This window comes from Ahaetulla prasina, chromosome 4 (genome assembly GCF_028640845.1).
Source record: "Ahaetulla prasina isolate Xishuangbanna chromosome 4, ASM2864084v1, whole genome shotgun sequence".
Taxonomy (NCBI): Eukaryota; Metazoa; Chordata; class Lepidosauria; order Squamata; family Colubridae; genus Ahaetulla; species Ahaetulla prasina.
The window spans coordinates 23,280,739-23,307,803 of NC_080542.1; the positions used below are offsets into that span (position 1 = coordinate 23,280,739).

General features: G+C 40.4%; 2 protein-coding genes across 2 annotated transcripts in view; both read left to right on the top strand.

Moving 5' to 3' along the window:
• Nucleotides 1–774: 774 nt before the first annotated feature.
• The window catches only part of FAM83E (family with sequence similarity 83 member E), a 28,965-nt gene continuing 2,674 nt past the window's right edge, over nt 775–27,065 (top strand). Inside the window, exons 1-4 of the mRNA XM_058180826.1 lie at nt 775–1,233; nt 2,325–2,492; nt 4,215–4,339; nt 19,188–19,800. Of these exons, the coding sequence (XP_058036809.1) occupies nt 775–1,233; nt 2,325–2,492; nt 4,215–4,339; nt 19,188–19,800 (1,365 nt within the window). The remainder of the gene's footprint in view (nt 1,234–2,324; nt 2,493–4,214; nt 4,340–19,187; nt 19,801–27,065) is intronic.
• On the top strand, nt 8,995–9,366 carry LOC131198711 (sperm acrosome membrane-associated protein 4-like). Its single transcript, XM_058183643.1, has one exon. The coding sequence runs from the start codon at nt 8,995–8,997 to the stop codon at nt 9,364–9,366; it is 372 nt and encodes a 123-aa protein (XP_058039626.1).

The window sequence follows — 27,065 nt, forward strand, 5'->3', positions numbered from 1 at the left end:
GTTGTACATGTAAGAGGATATTGTGGTTTTGTCTTTCCCTTCTCCTAATGATGATATTTGTCTTTATTACAGTATTATTTCATGTTTTAGATCACTTGCCTCCACCATATTAGGCAATGATTGCTAAGAACACACCCTGATACCTTTATAGATTAGATTAAAACATATACTCTGGGTGACTATTAAAATAAGGGTTTAAGACAGTTGTTAATTCTCTCTACTCTGTTACTGGAATTGAGATTTGCAATTAAAAGAATACACTGTTTGATCCTGATGGGATAAAATAGGCCCTAAGATCCCCTACCCTCTAATTTTTCCCCTCGATTTTGTTCCTTCTTTTGTTTTCCATCAAACAAAGCCTGTTAAGATGGTGGGTGGGAACAGCCGTTACTAATGCTGTTTGATTAGTCGCTAACCAGCCTAGTCTGTATTCTTCTTTTCTTCTGGTCATATGGCCATCTAACATCCTTTGAATCAAGGTGGAGGATTAAAGGATAGAGCTATAATATAATCAAGGATGTTGTTACTACTGTAAAGCAATACTAACAGACACTTGGGAAACCTGTTTCCCTCTTGGGAGTTTAGAAAAATATTGGGAACAAGGAATTATGCTACAGGAAATGTTGACATTAATTTTCTAAGATTTCAAGGTTGGACGAGGAAGAGTTGCTCCTATCCAGCATCGCAAATGCTAGCAGAAAGGACTGTGACTTGTTAAAATAATAGGGGTATCCTGTAGACACTTTAGAATTGCATGTTATATTGTCAAAGGCCATGGCTGGATCCCAGATCCGCTGCCTGGAGAGCGAAGAGCCATATATTAAAGTAACTGAATCAAATCCTGAATTTTATTATTGTGAACGTCAGCGGTTGGCCCTTGAAGCTCTACTTGCCAATGGTGAGGAAGCCTTCAATCAGTGCCTCTCCCGTGAAAAGCTGCGCCCCTTTCTGTCGGAGGGTGAACTGCAGGAATTAAAGGCTGCAGTAACGGCAGAAGAATTACAGGCTCCCCCTTCAGGTGGAGCAGGGACTTACAGCTTTGGAACGAAGGGATCTAGTCTCAGCTACTGGCCTCAGCGTTCAGATGATCCACCCCCAGAACTGGAGCTAGGCTGGCCAGACAATGGGGCTTGGAAAGGAATTACCCGAGCGGAGGTCTATACCCATCCACCAGGAGAAGGAGCACCACATATTAAGGAATTGGTACGCAGCTGTATCCAACAAGCCCACAAGGTATGAAGGAAAGGTAGCAATGGGTATTTTCCTCGAGATGAAAAAAAAAGTGAGAAAATATGTGGAGAGTTTTAACAAAGCTATTCTGCAGAAAATGGCATATTCCCAAAACAGACATTTTCATATGATTGTCACACAAAAATATTTAACAAATTGTCTTCCCCTCCAAAAAGGCAATGCAGTGTTAATTTCCATGTGCATTGTAAGTCAGCATATCAGTAAAATAATAGTTTAGAAGCATAAATATGTTTTTGTTTGAAGATACTCTGGTACATCATGTTTGGTAGTACACCATGATAATACATCTCATCTGCCAATTCCACTTTTGAAAAGTATAAATATTAGCATGTTTTTTTTAATTGAAAAAGTTTTTACAAATCCCCCCCCCCCCCGATATTAGCATGTTTTAATGTACTGGTCTGATAACTAGAGGTGGCTTCTGAATCATTAAAACTATATTTAATACATTAGTCTAGCTAATAAAAGAAGTTATGACTGTAAGTAGAGCCTGCCTATAACAGTTGTACCTTATCCAAGAAAGTCAATTACAAAAATGTCTATGATGATTGTCAGTCATCCAGGTCATGGTTGTCACAAAGGTGCTTTTTCAAAAGGCAGTGGGACTTTCTTGTTTTTTCCTGGAAGATGTTTTGCTTCTCATCCAAGAAGCTTCTTCAGTTCTGAAGCTTCTTGGATGAGAAGCAAAATGTCTTACAGGAAAACCAAAGGAAGTTGAGTTGCTTTTTGAAAAAGCACCTTTGGGTCAATTAGAAAGGAATATTCTCTTAGGTTGAAACCAAAGCCCAAACCCAAAAATATCTGAGCCCACATAATAAGATATAAATCAAGTAAAGTATGTGTATCACGGGTGTTGGCAAAGAGGACATATCAAAACAAATCAAGATGTTTGAATCAAAAATATTGACTTTTTAAAAACCTCCTCTAACAATATCCTGATGTGCACACTCTTGATTCATATAATTCTGCAAGCTGGATTTGGCACACTTTACTGCTATTTTAAGGAGATTTAACTTGGAAAGCAAGGTTGCAAACATTTTGCTGGCCTCACAAGCAAACTGTTTCTTTTCTAGGTGATTGCTATAGTCATGGACATTTTCTCAGATCCTGATATTCTCTTAGATCTTTACGATGCAGCAATTAGGCGGCGGGTACCAGTTTATCTTGTGCTCAACCAGCAGCATCTTCACTCCTTCCTCTCCATGGCTGAGAAAACCTGCCTTAATGTCCGTCACACAGAGGTGAATAGGGGAATGCTTCAGTTTCTAAACAGCACCCTCCGGAGAGCAGAATCTCAGCGTGGAATGAATTCAATTAATTTTCATATGGTTTGTTTTTAAATGCCCTCTCCCACATGTTGGCATTAACTGAACGTAGGACCAAGATTTTGTCAATGCAGTCTTTAGAATTAGTTTTATTGAGCAAAGAGTTTGAAACATTGAGGGGTCTCCGGTCAAAACAGATAGGGGGGTTTGAGAATGGGATTTATATCATCTTCATCAAAATCATAGCTGTAAGTACCTTTAATTATAAATGCAAAGTGCTTCTCTTCTCACTGGATTTGCAAAGCTTGTTAATTGTATTTTCTTTTAATATTGGTTAAATAATATATCAGGCAGTTGTTAAGAATCTCCTAAATATTAGGTGAGACTCTGATTCCAAATCCTGACTTGGCGACAAAATTCACTAGATAGCCTTTGTGAAATCTACTTTCTCAAGTTATAGTGCTAATAAAAAGATGAAGGGACCACAGCTAGATTATTAAATCTGCCCACCTAATGAGATCTAGTATGAAGGGCTTACTAGAGGTCTCACATTAAAAAGAATGATATGTTTTGTTTTACTAGTCATAAGCCAGAGTCCTTGAGAATGGAGTGGCATATGAACTAAATAAATAGTGTTGAGTACCTTGAAAAAAGGTGGTCATGCAAATAGAATAAAATAAATTCTAGAAAGAATGCAGAGAAGAGCAACAAAGATGATTAGGGGACTGGAGGCTAAAACATATGAAGAACGGTTGCAGGAACTCGGTATGTCTAGTTTAATAAAAAGAAGGGCTAGGGGAGACATGATAGCAGTGTTCCAATATCTCAGGGGTTGCCACAAAGAAGAGGGAGTTGGGCTGTTCTCCAAAGCACCTGAGGGTAGAACAAGAAGCAATGGGTGGAAACTGATCAAAGAAAGAAGCAACTTAGAACTAAGGAGAAATTTCCTGACAGTTAGAACAATTAATCAGTGGAACGACTTGCCTGCAGAAGTTGTGAATGCTCCAACACTGGAAATTTTTAAGAAAATGTTGGATAACCATCTGACTGAGATGGTGTAGGGTTTCCTGCCTGGGCAGGGGGTAGGACTAGAAGGCCTCCAAGGTCCCTTCCAACTCTGTTGTTATGTTATGTTAAATATGATTTGCATATTTTAATTGTACATATGTGGTGCATGCCATAGGGGTACCTCTTTGTATCTCAGCCAATGGACAATATCGTTGATTTTTTTTAAAAGGTATCATTTTCTTTTCAGGCAAAACATTTCAAAATTATTAAACTAAAATGCTCTCCTTTTGAGTATGTGAGCCAATATTTTTCAATGGTGGTATTGCACTAATTTGAGATCCTTTGAAATGTGCCTTGGGGTACCCAAAGGTCCTCAAAATCTTTCATTGTGGCCTTTGTACAGTGTTTTGATACTGAACTGATCAGTGGGAGCAGCTTTTCAAAAGATGCTGTTTTCTAGATGAGCAGAGTTGGTCAGTGACCTTTCTTCTAGGTCAGTGTTTGTAGGTCATTGGTTAGAAATCTTATCAATGCTGGTTTTGGAATCCTGGATGTCCCTATATGTGGAAATTACCATGGTTAAAAAAAAATATTGTTCTGGACAAATAGGAGTAACTGATTATCCAAGTGCACTGTATATAATATATATATAAATAAACAGGATTTTTTTGTTACTGTACTCTTGCATAGAACCTGCGAGTCAGAATTCTTCATGGCTGTACGTTCCAAAGCAGAAGTCAGAAACAGATCACAGGAACCCTGAAGGAGAAATTTCTGCTGGTTGATGGAGAAATTGCAATTACTGGCAGCTATAGGTAAGAGCTCTTCCTTGCTTTTCTGTGCAATAAATGAAATTGTTGTGGATCCTGGATCCAGAAAGTGGCAAAATCATGAATAGTTTATGGCTGAAAGGCCTGCAAACTGCCTCTCTGGGGATGTCAGCTTTTGATCAAGAGCAGTCCTGTGCCCTTAAGAATATTTGAAATCAGCAAGTGAAGCTTTTCTCCGCATGAATCCGATCACTCATTAAGCTCTGCGTAATATTCTCCTCTCTTGGGAAGGTATGTGACTCTCAATTAACAGGCAGCAGCTTAATTTGGTAACTTTCCAAAGTTTCTCAAAAAACCAAAGTAAGTTTACTGCTTCATCGCAAAGCAAATTGTAGGGGATTAATTACAAGACACTAGAATTGCAAATGGAGATATTTACAGCTCAAAACAGAGGCTGGTTGTAGGAATTGATGAGGAATGATGTATGATAGAAAGAAATGATAATTTGAAATGAGTTCTGCCCTCATGGGGTGTTTGTGCTGCATGGTTACATTTTCCAAAAGAGGATTTCTTGGGTTGGTTGAGCCGTGCAGATAATTCTGGGAATCTCCTTGGATCAAATTGCTTCCAGGCTCAGATAAGCATGAGACGATTTTAAATTCTGCTGGCTGCCATGAAGATGATTATGGCCATGAAACCCAAGGGGGACTTCATGCTCTTTGTGGTATGGAAGGATAAATTGTGATGTAATGGAAAATAACACAAGACACTTGGGGCAGAACACATACTAGCCAAAGACATAGTTAACCACCCTCTTCAATCTTCATCTTCAATCTGCTCAGCCTTTGGTTATATTCATCTCATCCTAACTCTTAGGATCAACCCAGTGAAGGGACTGTCCAGATGGCACTCTGTTTGGGAAATAATAATGTCAGAATGGTGCCCCAAGGTTTATTAGAGTAGGGGTAATAAAATTGTGCCTCTCCAGATATTAGATTTCTGGAGCCATGGATGCTAGAATTCAGCCACATCTGAAGGTGCAGAGGTTCACCAGCCTTGTATTGGTGTTGGTCTTTTGAGCCAGGTGTTGGCTCAGAAGAAAGGACACCAGTTTTCCATTCTCAGTGGAATTCTAGTTTTTTTAAAACATACACAACTGGATTTGCCCACATTTCCCATGTATAGATACTTTTATATAACTTTCTGTGTTATTTCTTCCTATTATGACTTTGAGATGTTAAGTTTTTGGAGACAGGGAGATAACACTGAGTGAACCATCGAAATATTTTGATACATCTCAGTGTCAATGAATGGGTCAGAAATCACATAAAGAAATGGACCAGCCAGATGCTCACCTTAACATGTTTTTTCTCTACCCCCTGCATCATCAGAAAAGTATTCTAGCTTAAATTGCATTACCTAATGGCTGAGCTCCATCCTGCTTCAGGAACGAGAGTAAGTGTGGCTGTCCTTATCTTCCTAATGCAAGGCAAATTCAGACAGCATCAGATAGATATTAATGGACAGGTCCTTCTGAAGACGTCAGGTGCCCATTCTTTCCTACAGCCCAAGCCAAAAACTCATATAAAGCAATGCCCTGTGACTAGAGAAAGTGTAGCTACAAGAGGCCAATAGTAGATCCCAGCTCCAACTGTGTCAGCCACTGCATCATCGATGAAATTTCCTAAATTGTGTCCATGGTAAAAATTAAGGAGAGGAAAACCAATTACTTTGAAACTGGAAGAACTGAGATGACCTTTAGGTCTCTCCACTGAGTTCTGGGCCACATCAGGGCATCTTTGCACCATGGTTAGGGGCTGCTGGATGACCTTGCAGAGGGGTTGTGGAACATCAAGATATGTAATCAAGTATTAATTATGGGGGGAAATTAGCAGACACTATAAATGCTAAACAGCTGTAGGATGCTTGAATGAAGACTTCAAACAGAGGATCTTTACCTATCAGTCTATAGGGAGAAACAACCATCAGGACTGAACATTCCAAAGATATTACAGAAGCTATGGGCGAAAGGAGAAGGTACAGGATAATTCACAAAATTTAAGATCTGAGATAACATGATAATCATGGGTCCATTAATGGCCACCTCCCTCCTAGTGACTTCAAGCATCTTCCTAATATTATTCAGCCCTTGTTGACGTGATAAAAAAACCTCATTATCACTAATATTTTGGCCCAACAGTTGAGCGTCTCTACAAATCTAGATTTTTCAACCTTGGCAATTTCAAGATGTACAGACTTCAGTTTCCAAAATTAAGGTTACCGGGGTTAAAAAATAACCACTAATACAGTTGCTTGCTAGTGGAAAAGAGACTTTTAATAAATAACAATACATTCAAAAATGGGCAAGCAGGCTCAAGCTACCCCTTCTTCCACAATTCCAACGTTCTTTTCTTATAAGAACTGAGCCAAGTGAGTCAGTTCTACCCAAGGGGATGGTTTGATTTGACTTTTGGTTTTGCCTCTCCCAATGAGCATATCTTGTTCTGGAGCCCCCGAAACCTTGAATTAGGTATGAACTGTTGTGTGTGCATGCACACATACCCAGAGGAGTGATTGTGTCTCATTCTGTTTCCACACTGGAAGCTCTGCTACTGATCTGCCTGTTCTCCATCACTACTCACAGTGAAGTCTGCCAAGTTGAGTGACAGATTATTTTGTCACTTTCCCAAAAGGCAGAATCTCTCTGCCTTTAATGAGATGCGTAATGGGTTAGAAATACAGGAAGTTATGCTTTTGACAGCACGGTATTTGAGAAAACGCTGCCTGCCTTCCATTTCAGCCTGCCTTACCCACATTAGCTGCCTCTGGGTATGCCAAAAAAAAAAAAAATGGGGGGGGAGGGAATGAGAACCCATATGTGAGCTTAAAGCTCTGCTGTTTAACCGAAGGCCTCCCTCATCGGGGAGTCATACAAGTTCTGGAGGAAGAAAAGTTTAACTGGTTTTGATGCATCTAGTGAGGCTTTTCCTGGTTCGCTTCTCAGTTGTCTGAGGCAGAAATTAGATGGTTGATGAGTAATGCAAAATCAAATCTGGGTCGGTCAGCAGGACCAGAGATTTACGCTTTCAAGCTTTCAGACTCATGCTGGAGCCCAACTTCAGGGAACTTCTCTCGGCTTTGGGTTGTTCTGTGAGTTGTGTTTATGTGGTGCCTTCCTATTGGCTGATGGGTGTGTTAACTGCTGGCAATTAACTGTCATTTCCTTGTGCTGCCAAGCCCTAGGATTCTAAGTACTTGATAAGCTGGTGGTAACTCAGCACTCCTTGTAATTGACAAGAGCCCTGATTCCTAGGCTTCGAAGATAGCTTTCTTTGTACCTGCTATCTTTGTACCTGCAGGGCCAACGATCTTAGTAGCTGCAAAATTAAATGAGTGTCCTTATTCATTGCAATGTGAGGCTACCAATGAGTTCGGGTCTCCTCGCCTAACCGCTCACTTGTGTTTTTGCAATCCGAAGATTGCCATCTGGTGCCGGTGGCCGATCCAAATTCGATCTTACATTGTTATCCTGGGACGCGTATATTTGCCTTCATTCGAGGTTGGTGAGTGAATATGGGTAGCAGAACTGGAAAGAACTCTGTGCTAAATGGATCGTGATCTATTGAAATCCATTACAAATTTAGTCCAGGTAATCCTGTGGTCAGTCATTTCTTCAGTTTCAGAAAACCCAGCTTCACTTCCCAATTTCTCATCCATATTCTTCTTCTTGGGATCTCAAATACTGCCATTTCTAAGAATTCAGAAATTGTTCACTTTTCTTTTCATCCTCCATCCACCAGGAAACTTCTTCTTTTGCCTATGAGAATGCTAATATACTTTGTGCTGCTCCTTCCTTATATGATATCACGTAATTTGACATCACTCCTCTGTGACGTCACTGGGTGGCCTTATACCCAGATCTCCAAATACTGTAGCTTTTGGCACCTATTGTGATGTCATTGCTTAAGCAGTTATCAGATTCTAGGAGGCTGTTGCCGGAGATTCATTCTACTTTTTCAGCGGGTTAGAGTAGCAAGGCTGAAGACTGTGTAATACTGTAGCGAGAGGAGCAGAGAGCCAAAAGCTGGGATCCAGTTCTGTAGCTTTAAATAAAAAGTCAACCTCCAGAAAGACCTTAAGTTGACATTAAGTATCTGGGAAGTTCCTGTAGATGAGCCAAAAATCTTCTTCTGTACCTGGTGGATTTTATAAATCACTACTGGAGATTAACCAAGGAGTGAAGTGGAAATTTACCTGAATTTTTGGAACCAGAGAGTGCACAAGTCTAGTTTTCTCCTAAGAAACAAAACCAAATACTACTCTTTGGTTTATTATTTCTAAATCCAAATATCTTCTGTTGATTAGATGCCATTATATGCTGGGCAGACTTCCCAGATATAAGCAACAGAGATTCAGAATATTAAAGATGAGTTACTGCAGTCTCCTGTTGAAGCCATGTGAAGAGAAGTTGTAAAAAGCAAAACAGAAACATAATACCATCAGCCAAATATTTTTCCTTTGGACATTTGGATTGAAAGCTGGAAAAGTGGATCTATTTCTGAAGTCTCTGAAGCCACAACTTGTAGCAAGCTGGTGAGGACGCCAGCATTACAAAAAAGGAAATCAGCTGGTACCTTTCGGTACCACGCTTAAGCGATAAAGAGTCCGCCCTGCAGAAGCGCCATCTCCCCTGAGTTGCGATGAAGTGTTCTTTGCAATTTAGCCTGGTATGCGTCTTGGTTTGCTTGCTGCCTTCCACTGTCTCCAAGGACTGCATCTTTTGTGAAATAACTTCTTCAACAATATGTCCTGGCCTCAGGATGAGCTGCGCTGAAGACGAAGACTGCTTTGTAGGCGAAGGGGTTGCCTTGGGGGTTTCAGACATCCTGAACAAGGGGTGCACCCGCTCCATCAACTGTGGCAAAGAGCAACCTGTTGCCTACATGGGTGTCACCTACAGCTTGGTCACCAACTGCTGTAAGGGGAACTTGTGCAACGAGGCTCAGTCCCTGAGGGGCCCTTCCCTTTTCCTTCAGTTTGCCCTCATCAGCCTCCTGAGGGGGTTACTCTGATTTTAAAAAAGTTTCAAGCAATAAAATAATCGGGATATTTTTGAAATGTTAAATCTTTGCGTCTGTGATGTGAAAAATAGAATAGAATAGAATAGAATAGAATAGAATAGAATAGAATAGAATAGAATAGAATTTTTTATTGGCCAAGTGTGATTGGACACACAAGGAATTTGTCTTTGGTGCATATGCTCTCAGTGTACATAAAAGAATGGCTGTATCCTGGCACATAAAATGGCTATATCCTGGCACTGGGTGAAGGATAAAAGTAGTCCTTAACTTGCAACCTTAATGGAGCCTGTCCATTATAATAGTTAAGTCGCGATGGTTATAAAGAAGGTCTTCATGTGATCGACCCGATTTTGCCACTTTTTTTACGGCAATAATTAAGTGAATCCACGGGCATTAAACGAATGCCACGGTCGTTAAGCAAACTCATAGTTCACTAGGGGATGTTTTGGCTGAAAACTGGAAGAAAATGCTGACTTTTACCCAAAACATCATAAATTGTGTCATGTGACTGCAGCATACTGCAGTGAATGTGGGCTGGCTGCCAAGTGCCCAAAAGGCTGTCACATGACTAGCTGCCATCGGAACTTCAGAACTGAGTCTTTTTTTTGGGGGGGGTGCTGTTTTAAATCTGAATGAAGTGATCAGTTGTAAGTCAAGGACTACCTATAATTACATTTGTGTCACAGCTTTTTTACAGCTGTAGTTTTAGATAGCAGTGCTATGGTCAGATGGTGAACAAGGAAGAGGAGGAGGAGGAGAAAGGAAAAGCTATGGATCTCTATCCAGAGGTTTCTTCCTCTTCACTCCTAACTTGGCCTCTAAACAGTAAGTGGAAAATCCACTGGTAAAGATTGGGTTAGGAGCATTTTGGACACTTGGCAACCAGCTTTCACTTATGGCCATTTGCAGTGTCCCACAGAACCAGTGGTTCTATTATCTATATCTGTGTATATTGAAATATATATTTATAGGCCTCCAACACTAGAGCACCTCTTGATGAACCATCCAACACTGGAGCTTTCAAGAATAATAGAATAATGAGGCTGGAAATTATCTTGGAGTTCTTCTAGTCCAATTCCCTGCTCAAGCTAGAGACCCTGGCCTATACCACTTCAGACCAGTAGTTGTCGAATCTCTTCTTAAAAATCCCCAGTGATGGAGGACTCACAACTTCTGGAGGCAAGCCGTTCGATTGGTCAATTGTTCTATTTACTAGGAGCATTTATGTTTATAGGTGGGTTTTCTGTACTTATGGAAACGGCACATTCAAGACACTGAAAGAAAACCCAGGAATACTCTGATAACAAAACAATTCATTCAGAATATGTAGATTCTTTGTTTACAGTCAGGTCCTTTGAGTCCATTAACACATCACATTTTGTTCCTTGTGGTGGTTGCAGCAGATTGCTATGTGGAACACTGCCACCCTGCTGTCTCCCAAGTTCAGGCACAATTTCTCCTTGTTGCTTTTTGATGGCAGTGAATCATGCAGACCAGCTTGCAATAATCCCAGTGCTCTGCTTCTTCAGATTCGGGCCATTAATTTCTCCTGCGGTCAGTCAGTTTGTGCATTTACTCCTCTTTCAGATCCAGATTAAAGACTTGAATTTCATTATATGGACTCTGACTTTGGTGAGGTTCTGGTTGTTTGCATTTTTATAAAGCAAAACAGTCCATCTTAGAAACATCAGGTTAGGAATTTGGAGTGGGAATTGTGCATAATTTGAATTGCTTTAGATAGAGATAGCTTTATTGATTAGCCTATAGGCCATATCAAAGCACAAAGTTCAAACCCATGCTTCAGATATAAATAATAGGCAGCTGCAGAATATAGGAAATTTTTCTTAAATTATTTATTCTCCACATAGTCTTCCAATTATTCTCAGTGGCAATGACTTCCTGTCTTTTCATCACAGTTTCCCAGATCTTTTCATCTGGATGCACCAACAACTGAATAGGGGACCATAGAATCAGTGTCGAAAAGGATCTTGAAGGTCTTCAACCCTACATGAGCATGTAGAAGAGTGATCTCCTACTTCCTCAATTCAGAATGTGGTTCTATGTGATTTAATTCAGGGGAAGTGTTTTCATTTTTTTTAAAGAAGACTGAAATTATTTAATCAAGATGACAGTCCATTAAAGGACATTTTAATTTTATTAGATTACCCACAGAAAGGGAGACAGACATTACCATATCAGTTTCCTTATGGATGGGAGGAAAATAGAATTTATTCATATATAGACCCATATATAGATTCATACAGTGGTGGGATTCAAGTAATTTAACAACAGGTTCTCTGCCCTCATGATTTCTTCCAACAACCAGTTTGCCAAACTGCTCAGAAAGTTAACAACCAGTTCTCCCGAAGAGGTGCAAACTGCCTGAATCCCACCACTGGATTCATATATATAGTACAATTTCAGAGACATGGTTCTACAGATGGTTTCACAGAGTTGTACAATAGCCTTCCATAAGCTCCCCCACGATTATTTCACCCAATCTCCTTGATTGCACAAATCAGCCACGTTAGACTGGTCTGGAAGGCCATGAATCACCTTCTGATTTGTAAACATTTTTTCAGCTTAGTCAATTAATTTTCAGTATGTTTGCAAAGAATCACTGTGTTTCCTTTGGAGTTACAGAGAGGTCAATTCTCATTGCTGGGGAAATGCCTTCCATCCCTTTTCCTGGCACCATGCTGCTGTTCTCTCCATCTTGAGAGAGGAGTGGCTCTGCCACATACCCCATTCATTGGCATTTTGGTTTCTTTTTTCGATGCTGATGAATGTGGCAAAATTGAGGGTAGAAGGGTAGGGAAAGGCCATTTCATAAGCCCTTCTCAGGGCCACTGTCGAAAACCAAGAAAGACACGTCGAGATTCTCAGAGCTGTTTCCGTTTTTTGTTCCTCACCTAAAGAAGAAAGTGCAGACTACTTGCACCATAAAACATAGAGCTGTTTTGGTCTAGTGGTTTAGCCTTCAGTCTAGAAACCAGGAGACTGTGAGTTCTAGTTCTGCTTTAGGCATGAAAACTGGCTGGGTCAATTTAGGCCAGTCACCCTATCTCAGCCCAGCTCACCTCAGAGGGTTGTTGTTGTGAGGAAAATTGGAGGAAGGCATATAAGATATATTTGCCATCTTATTTATGAAAATAATAAAGGGATATAAATAAAATAATCTGGGAACTAATAGAGAGGAGCTGTCTTCACCCTCTTTCTTCCACACAAACTATGTAAACTACGATGTCTCTTGTTCCTCTAGAATTCTGGGAATCCAGATTTTTTTTACCACAGCCTGGCAGTGTAAACATTGTATAATATGGTTTTTGTTTTGTTTTTTTAATTTGAATTTATATCCTGCCCTTCTCCGAAGACTCAGGGTGGCTTACACTGTGTTAAGCAATAGTCTTAATCCATTTATATATTATATACAAAGTCAACTTTTATTGCCCCCAACAATCTGGGTCCTCATTTTACCTACCTTATAAAGGATGGAAGTTGAAGTTGAGACAACGCCAGTGAGAATCTTTGTGGGGAGCCAAAACACTTTAAAATGATATTATATATCTTTGGAAATATCAAAGTTCTCCTAACAAGACTTTTTATTTTTATTTATTTATTTATTTATTTTATTTATTTTGTCACAACAGTATATATAAGCATAAGCATGAAATAACTATATGACATATAAGCATATATATAATCATAAGTATGCAATAACTATATGAAATTGGATATGATCAAAGGGAACATAAGGACAGGAACGGTAGGCACGTTGGTGCTCTTATGCACGCCCCTTACAGACCTCTTAGGAATGGGGTGAAGTCAATAGTAGACAGTTTTTGGTTAAAGCTTTGGGGATTTTGGGAAGAGACCACAGAGTCTGGTAGTGCATTCCAGGCATTAATAACTCTGTTACTGAAGTCATATTTTCTGCAATCAAGATTGGAGGGGTTCACATTAAGCTTAAATCTATTGTGTGCCCGTGTATTGCTGCAATTGAAGCTGAAGTAGTTTTCAACAGGAAGGATATTGTAACAGATTATTCTATGAGTTAAACTCAGGTCTAATCAAAAAGTCGAAACCATTCTCTTTCTAGAAGAAATTTGGTTCTGAAATACAAAATTCAGTTTGAGTAGTGAACGTGTAATTAGCCATGCCTTCACTTGGAATTCTGCATGTATGATTGTTGCTTCCTCTGAAATAAACCTTATTTTATATCTGCACATTCAGCTCATTATTTCCCGTTATTGCTGAAGCAGGAATTTCGCACTAAATCTTTGCTCTATAAATCTAGGCCTTTGTAGCACTAAAGTTCTTCCCTGTGTGTTTTAGGCTTTCACGATGTAAATAAAATATTGTGGTGGTTTTTAAACTGCAAGCAAGAGATGCCAAAGGCTTTTTATTTCTTCTTACAACTTGGTTAAAGAGGGAATGTTATGGCAATAGGGCTTAGACATGGGAAATCTGTACGAAAACTGGCAAAACGGGATTGCTATCTGTCATTTACATCTTGAGAAATTTCCTTTGAAAAAAAACTTCCTCTAACTAAATATATCTGTGTCAAAAGAAATGCTCAACGAACAGAAACGAAATACTCAGTTATGTTCAGCCTGGAGAGCTGAAGATTAAACAACAGCAGGGGCCACGTTGGCTGTTTTCAAGTATCTGAAGGACTACCCCAGAAAATGAAACAAATAGCCACATTCACATCACACTTATCAAGTCAAAGACCTAAGATGTCAGCAGGGGTGCCTGCAGAGAGGGTCAAAAATAGTCAAGATGGTGCTTTGCTTGTATAGGATATGGCTTTGCTTGTCATGATTTTTTTTTTTAAATTTCATCCAAACATAGTAGCCCGTTTGTTTCTGAGTTAAGACCGAGAGCAACCCCCTCTAAAATATGCAAGATTAGCTGCTGAGTGACTCATCTCCTTTTTTCCTTTGTAATCTCCACGTAGAAGAAATTAGTCCTGTCTCTGAGCCTCTGACAGAGACAGAAGGCTAAAGTGACCCCATAAAATGAAGATTTTCCAGTTGTGGCAGCTCAGGTTTGTTTTGTTTTAGGGTGTGTTTGGTCTTTTTAGGGTAAAACGGACTCTCCACTCTTTTATCCCTATTGATTCTTTCGCCATCTGGCCAGTACAATATATCTGTATGAATTTTGTCCTTGTTTCCTCTCTTTTCCAAAAATGTTTGAGGGGGAAAGTGAAGATGTCATTGGGATATTGGCCAAGATGGCTGTTCCTGATCTCACCAGATCCACATTTGGTGATTGGTTCATCTAGCACTACATCCCTGGGTCAAAATGCCAAAGTGCACCGAGTAAAGCCACAGTGCATTTTTTTGTAATTGTGGAGATCAGGATTAAAAGTGTAAGAATACAAGCGATGCCTTACTGGATTGGACCCTTTGTCATCTAGTTCAGCGGTCGGTTCTCACAGCAGCTTATCAATGGCACAAAGAAGCCCAATAGTCTCTCAGCAGATGGCCTTCATGGCTAATTTCCATTGATAGTCAATGATTAAGGCTATTACTTATAAGCAGTACATAGAAGTCAGATAATAGATTTTGACTGAACATTGGGAGAAATTGTTTTAATGGTGAGAACTGTGACACTGCCTCCTTTATGAGGTAGTAGGTGCTTCTCTGGTGGAGTAGGTGTTATGGTTGGCTTAATAATATGACTACAGAAACATCTTGCCTTGTGGATTTTGTCTTGCACAAGGTGGGACAAGCTTATCTCTAAGTCTAAAACTCATCCAATTCTACGAATTGAATCTGATTTAATCTGCCCTACAATTCAGCAGATCGAACTGCCTTCTGCTAATACTTCAGACAGAAGATCCAGATTGGGATGTGCATCAGTAAACGTTACATAGCAAACTTGATTAACTAGGCCAGTTAAAGATTTTGAGTTGCATTTGCACTGTTGTTATCTGGCTTATTATTATTTTTTAATCCTTTAGCTCAGGGGTCTCCAACCTTGGCAACTTTAAGACTTGTGGACTTCAACTTCTAGAATTCCTCAGCCAGCAAAGAATTCTGGGAGTTGAAGTCCACAAATCTTAAAGTTGTCAAGGTTGGAGACCCCTGCTTTAGCTTGTAGATGAAGCCAGATGGTCTTGATCGTTTGTTGTTCAGTTTGTGCTTACCGGATAGGGCAAACCAAGAAATGGATGAATGCATCCTTTTTCTATATAACTTAATGGATGCGTTCACACAATACGCTTAAGCTTAAGTAGAGAACCTTGATTGTAAGCAGATTAACAGTAAAATGATAGGTCTATATCAGTATGTTTGCTTGACCTATCCCTCTCAGTGAATGCAAGACAAACTTTGCCGGATCCTGTTTCCCACAGTGGCAAATCTGATGCTTTGTGAACATTACCCAGCATGGCAGCACAGTAACCCTTTTAGATTGTTGTTTCCAAGCAACTGGGGTTGAAAGGTTTATTTATTTATAGTTTATTTATTAGAAGTATTTTTATACTCTTGCTTATTGCAAAGAATCTTGAAGTGGTTTATAAGTCTATCAAATCTTAAGATTTAAAAATCAAAATTAAAAGCATTCCATCAAAAATTGCTAATGGCCAGGGAATGCCAACTTTAAAAAATGAGTGTTTAAAACATGCCGAAAGCACATTAGTGTTAGGTCAGATGTATTGCAGAAGAAAGGCCATGCCAAAGGACAGCTATACTGCCAGAGACTATGGAGGCTTCATTTAATTGTGCTGAATTTGTATGATTGTACTGGTATTTAAAAGCCATCTAGAGTAGGAATGCGCTAACTTCAATCTGCTGGATCTTTGTTCTATTTTACTGGAATTCAACAAATGGTTGACCAGAGCCAGATGAAAAAGAGCTGAGCCTATTTTGGTCATAGGAATTTACTTTCAATATTAAAACTGAGATGAGCTCTAAGCCCTTGAAGACAAAACCCCATAAATCTTAATCGAAAATAGTGCAGCATTACCGCCAATGATGCCTACATCCTACAAATGAATTAAGTCTTGCATGCACAAAATTTCTTTGTCTCGTCTTGAATCTACTGCTTAGTCATTCCATGATGCGACTAGAGAAAAAGAATCTGCTTATGAGGTACCATGCATAATTTGATAGATTTCCTGTCATGCCCTCTTAATCATATTTTTTTCGTGCATGCCTTTTCCATCTCTATATTTATCTATTATCTCTTTGGACAGCAGTGATTTGGATAGGGCAAAACCAATGTAGATGCAGGTAGTCCTCAACTTACAACCATTTGTTTAGCAATCATTTGGAGATACAACAGCACTAAAAAAATAAGGGTCCATGCATTTATATCTGCCACAGTCATGTGTACAAAATCTGAGCACTTGGTAACTGGCATATATTTAAGACAATTGCAGTATCTCAGAGTCATGCAACTGCCATTTGCAATCCCTTCCCAGCCAACTTCCAACAAGCAAAGTTAATAGGGGGAGCCGGATTCACTTAATGACTGCATTATTCACTTAATAACTGCAGTGATTGACTTAACCACGGCAAAAAAATGGTCATAAAATTGGGCCTGACTCACTTAACAACCATCTTGTTTAGCCATGGAAATTCAGGTTCCAATTGTGGCAGTAAATCGAGGACTACCTGTACACTGATTAAGGAGACAAGTCTTAGGGAGGGAGATCCTATTGAGATGGTCCATCCTAGGTAACTAATGACTTCAGTTGGGTTTCAGAGAGAGTTTGGGGATGTTTCTTCTGGATATGGTAGGCCACTGTTTCTAAACCTTAGCCACTTTAAGATGTGTGGACTTCAACTCCCAGAATTCCCTAGCCAGCCATGCTGGGTTAAAGTCCAGACATCTTAAAGCAGGCAAAGTTGAGAAAACTGTGGTAGGCAATTTGACTAAGGCCTTGGTCTTTGCCCAAAACAGGTCTGTGGGCAAGGGCCTTGGATTAGATTACATCTCTTCTTGTTCAATGATCAATATAACTTTTTCTGAAGAATTTAAGATGATAAAACAGCAGAAGAAATGCTGTTGGAGAAAGACAAAGAGCAAATCCAACCAAGCACATGTAAGAACCCAAACTCAACCCTGACCCAACCAGGTGGCTATGGGTACTTGGTTCTTCTGGTGCCAGTGATTTCATCCTTTCAGAGTTGGTGTATGCTTTGTGGTCCTTCTGAACTCACAGTTCCTACCGCATGAACACTTAGCACCTGTAGTCAAGAGGGCCTTTGGACAAATTCATCTGGTGTACCAACTGTGCTGGAAATCTCTTCTCACAGTCTTTCACGCTTTGGTTCCTTGACACATGGACTACTGAAAAATTGGGGCTATATTTGAAGGTTTCTTGGAAGCTAAAATGGACTAAAATGCAGCAATCTCAGCAGTTATGAGTAATTGCTTTGTTACTCATAAGTCCATTATACCTCTGTAATGTGAGCTGTACTGATTACCAGTGAGTGCAATCTAAGGTGGTAGTTATCCCCTAGAGTTCTTCATTTCAAAGGGAATGGCTATTGAGGGACTGTCTCTCTCCTGTCACGTCTGCCTGTCCTAAAATGAAGGGATCCTTAACCCACCAGGCCGTGGCCCATTGGGAACTGGGCCACCGAAGCTTCAAGTGATTGCATGAAGCTTCATTTGCGTTTGTGCAGGATTTAGGTTGCATGTACAAAACCATCCCCCCACCTCCCGTTACTGCTGAAACCATTGAGGTCACCGCTGCCAGTCCATGGAACCAAAAACGTTGGGGACCCCTGCTATAATGTCTAACTGTAATGTTAGAAAAGAAAAACTTTGGAGGACTAGTTCAAGAGATGCTGTCAAAGAATGCTCAGATAAAAGACAGCATAGCCAGCAGGTGACTAATAGGTAAGGCAAGAGGCTATAAAAAGACCCCAGTTTCTCTGGCTGTAAGGGAGACAGGAAAGAATTGTACTTTCAGACTTTGTGTGAATATAATTCTACAATAAAGTAGAATCCCGTCATCCGGTTGTGACTTCTATCTGGCTTATCCTGCAAGTATAAATCTTGCAAGTCTGAGAGTACAATTCTTGCCCCCTTCCCAATCTCCTTTACAACTTGAAAAACTAGGGAGGGTCTCTTTGAGCCTCTTGCCTTGCTCACTGCAAGCAATCCTCAACGTACAACCACAGCTGAGCCCAGAACTTCAGTTGCTAAGCAAGACAGCTGTTAAGTGAGTTGTGCCACATTTTGGATCTTTTTTTACCACAGTTAAACTGTAGTTGCTAAGTGAATCGTGAGGTTGTTAAGTGAATCTGGTTTCCACCCCCATGACTTTGCTTGTCAGAAGCAGGCTGGGAAGGTTACAAGTGATGATCGCATGATTCTGGGGCAGTGCAACTGTCATAATTACGTGCCCATTGCCAAGTTTCCAAATTTTAATCCTATCATTGTAGGGATGCTGCAGTGATTGTAAGTGCAAGAATTGGTCGTAAGTCATTTATTTCAGTGCCATTCTAATTTCAAACAGTCGCTAAACAAATGGTTATAAGTCAAGGGCTACCTATACAGAAATGAACAAAAAGGCTTCAGTCAATGGTACATTCGAAGCTCTTCACATTTTTGTGTGGCTCACAGATAAAGAGAAGGCAGGACTTCGATAGCATCATCATGGCTGCCATCTTGATTTTTTTGATCATCCTGCACAAACACATCTTCCAAGAATGGCCTTCCTGGGCAAGACAATGACTGAGAACCATGCATGGGAAATAAAATTAAGCTATTCTTTTATTTCCACGAGAAAGTTCAGAAACTGAAGCGACTAAGATGCATAATGAAAATTCTCTTTTCTCCCCTAACAGCTTCACGTGGACTGATGCTCGCTTGAACCGCCACCTGGTCACTCGCCTTACAGGAGAAGTGACCGAAGCATTTGACCAGGAATTCCGCACTTTGTACGCGGCTTCCTGCCCTCTGCCAGCCCTGGAGACGCCCCCTCACCTCCAGCTTCCTTCTGTGGCACCTCTACCTAGCACCAATGAGCCAGATGTGGCTCCATACATCAGTGTGTTAGATGGGGTGCAGCTGTCCCACCGAATTGCAGAGCGACGCTCGGTGGCCCCCCAACCTGTGGCCAAGAGCCGAGCAGGTGAGTGGGATCTTGTGTTGGCTTCGCCGGCTACTGCTGAAGATCCCATGTTGCCTGCCTCTCCTCCCAAAGCATCTCTCCGAAATCGACTTGCAGCATGGCGGGGTGTGGACCATTCTGGAGGGGGCCAACAGGGATCTCCTGATGGGCCCAGCGCTCTTAGCGATATCTACAGGAATGTCCAACGAAACCGACTCTCCGCTGCCAAGACTACTGGGGCTCGCCCTAGTAAGTCCTTATGGGACCTCAGCCGTTTGAGCCAGCTGTCTGGGTCCAGCACAACAGGCTGGGGACGAAACGGTATAGACTCTGCTGAGGAAGCTAAAGTAAGTAGCGCCAATATTTTTCCTCTAAGGCTACAAATATGTTCACCAAATACTCTAGCCCAGGGGTGAAATGCTCCCGGTTCGGACCGGATCGGGTGAGCTGGTAGCAATGGTGGCTGGTGGTTGGGAGAACTGGTAGCAAAAATCCCTGGCCTCTCCCCATGCCCAGCTGAGCCACGCTCATCATCAGAGCCTTTTTTAAAAAACTTTTAAAAGCATTTTTTAAACAACCTCTTCGGCCAATCCCAGCTGAGATGCCTGATCTCAGAGGCTTTTTTTTTTTACTTTTAAAAGCATTTTTTAAAAGGTAAAAAAGCTAAAGCCTGATAGCCAGAAAATGGGGGGATGTAAGCAAAAAATGGGGGGGGGTTTCCGTTTTTGTTTTTGTTTGAGAGAGAGGGAGGGAGGGAGAGAGAGAGAGAGAAAAAGAAAGAAAGAAAGAAAGGAAGGAAGGAAGGAAGGAAGGAAGGAAGGAAGGAAGGAAGGAAGGAAGGAAGGAAGGAAGAAAGAAAGAAAGAAAGAAAGAAAGGGGGAGGGAGGGTGGGAGGGTGGGAGGGACAGAGGGAGGAAGACGGAGGACATTGTGAATTTCTGTCTTTTGATCCCCCAGTCACATAGCCACGCCTACCCAATCACATGACCCCACCAAGCCACACCCACCAAGCCACACCCACCGAATCGGTAGGAAAGAAATTTAGATTTCACCACTGCTCTAGCCTGCAATGAGACGACTACATTCAACCCTGTGCTCTCTGCCATGGCTGGGTGGGGAATTCTGGGAACTGAAGTCCACACATCTTAAAGGTTGCACACTGTGGTAGGCAATTTGACTAAGGCCTTGGTCTTTGCCCAAAACAGATCTGTGACAAGGGGCTTGGATTAGTTTCTTGTTCTGCAGAAAATCATCTTCCAGTAATGGGATTCCTGGGTGAGGCAATGACTGAGAACTATTCTTGGTAAATAAAACTAAGCTATTCTTGCATTTCCACGAGAAAGTTCAGAAACTGGAGTGGCAAATATGTTCACTAAATACTCTAGTCTGCAACAAGGCAACTGCATTCAACCCTGTGCCCTCTGTCAACCAAGCTTGTAATTCAATGTCTTTCAACCTTAGCAACTTTAAGATGGGTGGACTTCAACTCCTATAATTCTCGGAATTGAAGTCCAGCCATCTTAAAGTTGCCAAGGTTGCCAAATATTGCTGTACTCAGCTTAAACCAATATTTCTCAAACTTGACAATGAAGACACGTGGGCCTCAGTTCTGGAAACTGAGGTCCATAAGTCTTAAAATTTCCAAATTTTAGAAACATTGGTTTAAACTGTAGTCAGTTCAGTGATTGTTCCAAACCAGAAACTTGGGTAGCATAAATTCTGGTTAGACTAAGTGTTATGTAAAGGAATGGTGGCTTGACAGCTTGGCGGCTCCCCCGAGTGGTAAATGTGAAGCTAGCAGGGGTGAAATGAATACAATCCCGTTTCTTTCCACCTTTTCAGAGTGCAAAATGCCACCCGCTTCTCTTTTTATTCTTTCCCTCTTGGGTGAAATCAGGGTGAGCCATTTATACTGTCATTGTTTTTGAATCGGCATAAGTGAAAATGATGACAACTTGTCTTCCAACTGCTTTAGCGAGGATTGTGAAGTGGAAATGTGACCAGGAACAATTTGGTTTAGTTACCATAAGGTAAAGGTAAAGGTTTCCCTCACACATATGTACTAGTCGTTTCTGACTCTAGGGGGCGGTGCTCATCTCTGTTTCAAAGCCGAAGAGTCAGCACTGTCTGAAGAAGTCTCCGTGGTCATATGACCGGCATGACTAAAGGCCAAAGGCACATGGAATGCTGTTACCTTCCCACCAAAGGTGGTCCCTATTTTTCTACTTGCATTTTTTATGTGCTTTCGAACTGCTAGGTTGGCAGAGGCTGGGACAAGGAACAGAAGCTCACTCCGTTACACGGCAGCACTAGGGATTCGAACGGGGGAACTGCTGACCTTTTGATCAACAAGCTCAGCATCTTAGCCACTGAGCCACCACTGTTTCTTAAATGTGCTTTTCAAAAGGTAACTGGACTTTTTTGGGTTTTTCCTTGAAAACCTTTCTTCTCATCCAAGTATCTTCTTCAGTTCTTAGTGAGAATTGTGGAAGCTTTTTGGATGAGAAGTGAAACGTTTTCAAGGAAAAAACCAAAAAAGTCTAGTTGCTTTTTGAAAAGCACCTTTGGGACAACCATGATCATGGACACTGCACTTTGGGATTAAAATTTAGCTTGTGTAACTAAACCAAATTGTTCCTGGTCATATTTCCACTTCACAATCCTCGCTGAAGCAGTTGGAAGACAAGTTGTCATCATTTTCACTTATGCCAATTCAAAAACAATGACAGCATAAATGGCTCACCCTGATTTCACCCAAGAGGGAAAGAATAAAAAGAGAAGCGGATGGCACTTTGCACTCTGAAAAGGTGGAAAGAAACGGGATTGTATTCATTTCACACCTGCTGGCTTCACATCTACCACTCAGGGGGAGCCGCCAAGCTGTCAAGGCACCATTCCATACACTTATACTGTGCAAACCTATCCACTGCAGACTGGAAATCATGGCGCTAACATGTTATATACATGCTGAATTATGATTTATAACCATACATTAGATAAATGAATATAGCCATTGTCTTACCTTTTTGTTCACAAGCCAATGTGATGAAATCGGGGAGGGGGGAGGGATAATGGGAATGTGTTCATCAATCCTGGGTTGCAATCCTAGAATAGAATCCTAGGTTGCATTAACAGAGGGATAGTATAAAGATCATGTGAAGTATTACTACCGCTTTATAAAGCCTTAGTAATACTGCATCCAGTTTTGGCCACCATGTTATAAAAAAGATGTTGAGATTCTGGAAAGAGTGCAGAGAAGAGCAAGAGAGATGATTAGGGGCCTGGAGGCTTAGACATGTGAAAAACGGTTGCAGGAATTGGGTATGTCTAGTCTAGTGAAAAGGACTAAAGATGACATGATAGCAGTCTTCCAATGTCTAAGAAGATGGGGGGGTCAACCTATTCTCCAAAGCACCTGAGGGCACGTCAAGAAGCAACGGATGGAAACTAATCAAGGAGAGAAGCAACCTAGGACTAAGGAGAAATTTCCTGTCAGTGAGAACAATTAACCAGTGGAATAGCCTACCTCCAGATGTTGTGGCTGCTCCATCACTGGAGATTTTTAAAAAAGATTGGACAGCCATTTGTCCAGAGTGGTATTGGGTCTCTTGGAAAGGTTCTTTCCAATTCTGTTATTCTGGTGGGAGTGGTGACACAAATCCATGTTCTTCAAGTTATGTGGCAAATGTGATTTTTCTGCTCTATACCAATTTTCTGATCTTCCTTCCATCTAGCACGTAGTTGCTCATATTGAAACCAAGTATAATTTTTCCCTTCCTCTTTTAATACGTGCAGAGATTTTAATTGCAAATTACCTCTTTCAGTATACAAAAGATCTTTATATGTAATCATTTCCTGATTCTGTTCTATATTTATATTCTCTATTGTATGTCTAGGACTTGCCCATATAGGAACCTTATAATTTAGTTTATAAGAGTATTTTTTCCAAACACGCAGAAGAGCAGTTCTTAGCACATGATTTTTAAAGGCCTTATCCACCTTTTTGTCATAAATTAAATATGCATGCCATCCATATAGCAAGTCATAACCTTCTATATTCAAAATTCTTTCCTCCGTTAAATTAAACCAATCACTTATTGCAGAGAGAGCAGCTGCTTCATAGTATAATTTAAAATTGGGCATTTTTAAACCTCCCCTTTCCCGAGAATCTTGAATTATTTTCATTTTAACCCTAGCTTTTTTACCTTCCCATATAAATTTGTTAATTCCCTTCTGCCATTCCTCAAGATTCTTATCTTTCTTAATTATTGGTATCATCTGAAAGAGGAATAAAAATCTAGGTAAAACATTCATTTTAATAGCAGCAATTCTCCCCAGCAAAGATAATTGCAATTTTTTCCAAACAATCAACTCCTTCTGAACTTTTTGCCATAAAACCTCATAGTTATTCTTATACAATTTCACATTTGACGATGTAATATAAACCCCTAAGTACTTAACCTTCTTTACAATTTCAAATCCTGTTATTTCCTCTAGTTTTTCTTTCTGTTGCCTGACCATATTTTTTATTATCATTTTTGTCTTTTTCTGATTTACCTTAAACCCTGAAACCTTCCCATATTGATCAATTATTTCCAACAAAGATTTACTAGAATTTATAGGGTTTGTTAAAGTAATCACCAAGTCATCTGCAAAAGCTCTTAGCTTATATTCATGTTGTCTAACTCTAATTCCCTCTATCTCCTTTACTTCTCGTATTTTATCCAATAATGGTTCTAGAGTTAAAATAAACAATAATGGTGATAAAGGACATCCCTGTCTTGTTCCTTTCGCAATCTTAAAAGGTTCTGTTAAGCTACCATTGATTATAATCTGTGCTGTTTGCTCTCCATAAATTGCCCTAATTATTCTTGTAAAACCATCTCCAAATTGCATCTTTTCTATTAATTTAAATAAAAAATCCCAATGCAATCAATCAAAAGCTTTCTCTGCATCGAGAAAGATAAATGCTGCTGGAATAAAATTTTTCTTTTCTAAATACTCCAGTAAATTAACAATCTGCCTAACATTATTCCTCATCTGTCTCCCTTTTATAAATCCAGATTGATCATTATGAATTCTTTGCTGCAAAATCAACATTAATCTATTAGCTATTATTTTAACAAAAATCTTATAATGTGATTTTTGTGTTATTATCAAGTTGTTCATAAAATGATGCATGAATCAGTTTCCAGAGAAAAATATGGTTTATGCCTCCCTTCGTCATTTTTCCTTCCATAAAGCACATTTGCTTTTCCGCATATTCCCCTCTCTTTTGCAGCTTAAACTCTCAACACCCCAGGAATCCAAATATCTCTTGTAATTTAGGTTTCCATAGGAACCAATAATTTCAGTACTGCCTAATCCTGGTTTGTTCAGAAGGTCAAATGGAAGACCCTGAAAAGAGCAGTAATTATGTTTTTCTGGTTTTGCTTTTCCCATGAATTCTGGATGTGTATAGAAGAAAAAACTTGGCTGTTTGTAAATTCCATCTGTGGTCACACCAACATTTGGTGCTTCGTGAGGCATTCCAGCTGCTGCAAAAAACCAAATTTGGGCATGTTGTGTTGTCAGGAGTTTCGATTATTGTGGAAACCAAATTATCACTCCCCATGTTCCTCTCAAATCTTCCACACATACCAGGACCATATTTCCCCATTTTAATTATATGAATTAAAGGTGCCAAATATGATTGGTGAATTTTAAATAGTATTATTACCTTAAAACACACAGAAAGAAAGCAACTGGGATATTGTTGTGACCAAGGCCCAAGTAGTTATTACCAGACACAGTCCTATACAAACGTATTTTATTAGAACAGCTAAGAATTACTTTATTCTCAGCTTAGTCCAAATTAAATCCAAAATAAAGTCCTTCAGCCTTATCACAAACCTTTGTCTTCTTTCACACCCTGCCAAAGGCTTTTCTTGGCAAGAACCCCATGAAGTTCAGAAACAGGAGACAAGAAACAATTGTAGCAACGTTGCTTCGCTACAAAGAACTCAAAAGCCATTGTTGCTCTTTTAAGCTTTATGGCAGGGGCCAATCATCTCCTGGCCTTACTCCCGAGTCGTCCTTTTTGCTTTAGCTGCTCTTGCCTTCTGACAGCTCTTTGGATGCATGCACTAGGAACAGGCTCCTCCTGTTCTTCTGCCTCTCTGCTGTCTGCCTCTGGAGGCTCCAGAGTCTGCGCATCGCTCCCAGATGGCCCTGGTCCCATCTCTGCCTCTGACTCAGAGCCTTTGTCCGGGCCTTCCCCTGATTCCAGGATTGACCCATTGTCCTCGCCAGTCTCCTCACTGTCCGACTCCGCTGCCAGCTCCACAGGCTGCTGGTGGACCACAACAGATATTGATTTCTCAGTGGCTATGTTTGCACCATATGCTAAGCTATGATCTCCTTAACCATCTTTTAATGAACTGGCTGGCTGTAGATCATGGATATCAAACTTGATCACATCAAGTGGCATATCGTGACATATCACAATTATGTTTTCCATTGCGGAGCTGGGGAGGGGGTGGCCTGCCTGTGACATATCCTGCCCATGGGCCACCGATTTGATAGGCCTGGACAGTACCTGAGCCTACCACGTTTTAACCTTGTATGTTGTGTGAACCAGGCCAACCTGAGATATTTTCATGCAGCTAGATCATCCCTACAAACCTCCCCCTCCCAAGTTAAGTTCCTACCTCCTAATCAAGCTAAGTTAATTATTTAAAACCAACAAGTGATTAAATATTCTGATTTTAGAAGCACAGAATTTGGCTTCTTTCCTGTAAGCACAGGGCTCAGATGAGGATAAATATTTAGCATCAATCGATCATGTTCACATAGTCAAAATCCTATACCTACATATTATGTTGTTGTAACTGAATATTATCCCTCTATAGAGAACGACTAGCACGTATGTGCAAGGGGAAATCTTTACCTTTACCTTTACCTTTATAGAGGGGTATTTCTCAAACAATGAATAGTTTTTGATTTTTGAACTGTATTCTAAAAGGGGAGGGGAGGGGAGGGGGGGAGACATAATTTTGGATTACTAGATATTTGCCTTTATTGGAGTTTTGGGAAATTTTTAGCAGGTTTTATAGGTTGAAAAAGTTTGAAATACTCTGATCTAGAATGCCTGGAGAGACAAAATTGGAGAAAGACCTTTTCCAGCTCCAAGCCAAACTATAATACCGCAGGGTTAAGACAAACAGTGCCTTGAACAGCTAGCCAATGTATAATAAAGTTGTGTTAATAATAAAGGTTAGCACACTCTACACTTTAGTTCTATAGGTCATTACTAACATTATCTTCTCTTGTCATTATTTGAAGGGCAGAGCAATTACCTCATGGGCAGGCTTGGGGGATGTTACACATAGAAAACAGAGTTGCTTTATTATACACTAGCTTTTCTTAAGCTAGACAGAATGCAGACATTGGAATGGGACAACTCGTTGTGGTGATTTTTCCACAGCCATCTCACCACAGCCAACTCACTGTGGCCATTTTGCCACAGCCAATCCACCGTGGCTATCTCACCACAGCCTTCTTGATGTGGAACAACTCACTGTGGGACAATTCCACAGGGGATAACTCAACGCAATAAATGTTATCCGCCACT

Coding starts and splice junctions, on each gene's coding strand:
- LOC131198711 (XM_058183643.1), top strand. CDS start 8,995: ATGAAGTGTTCTTTGCAATTTAGCCTGGTATGCGTCTTGGTTTGCTTG.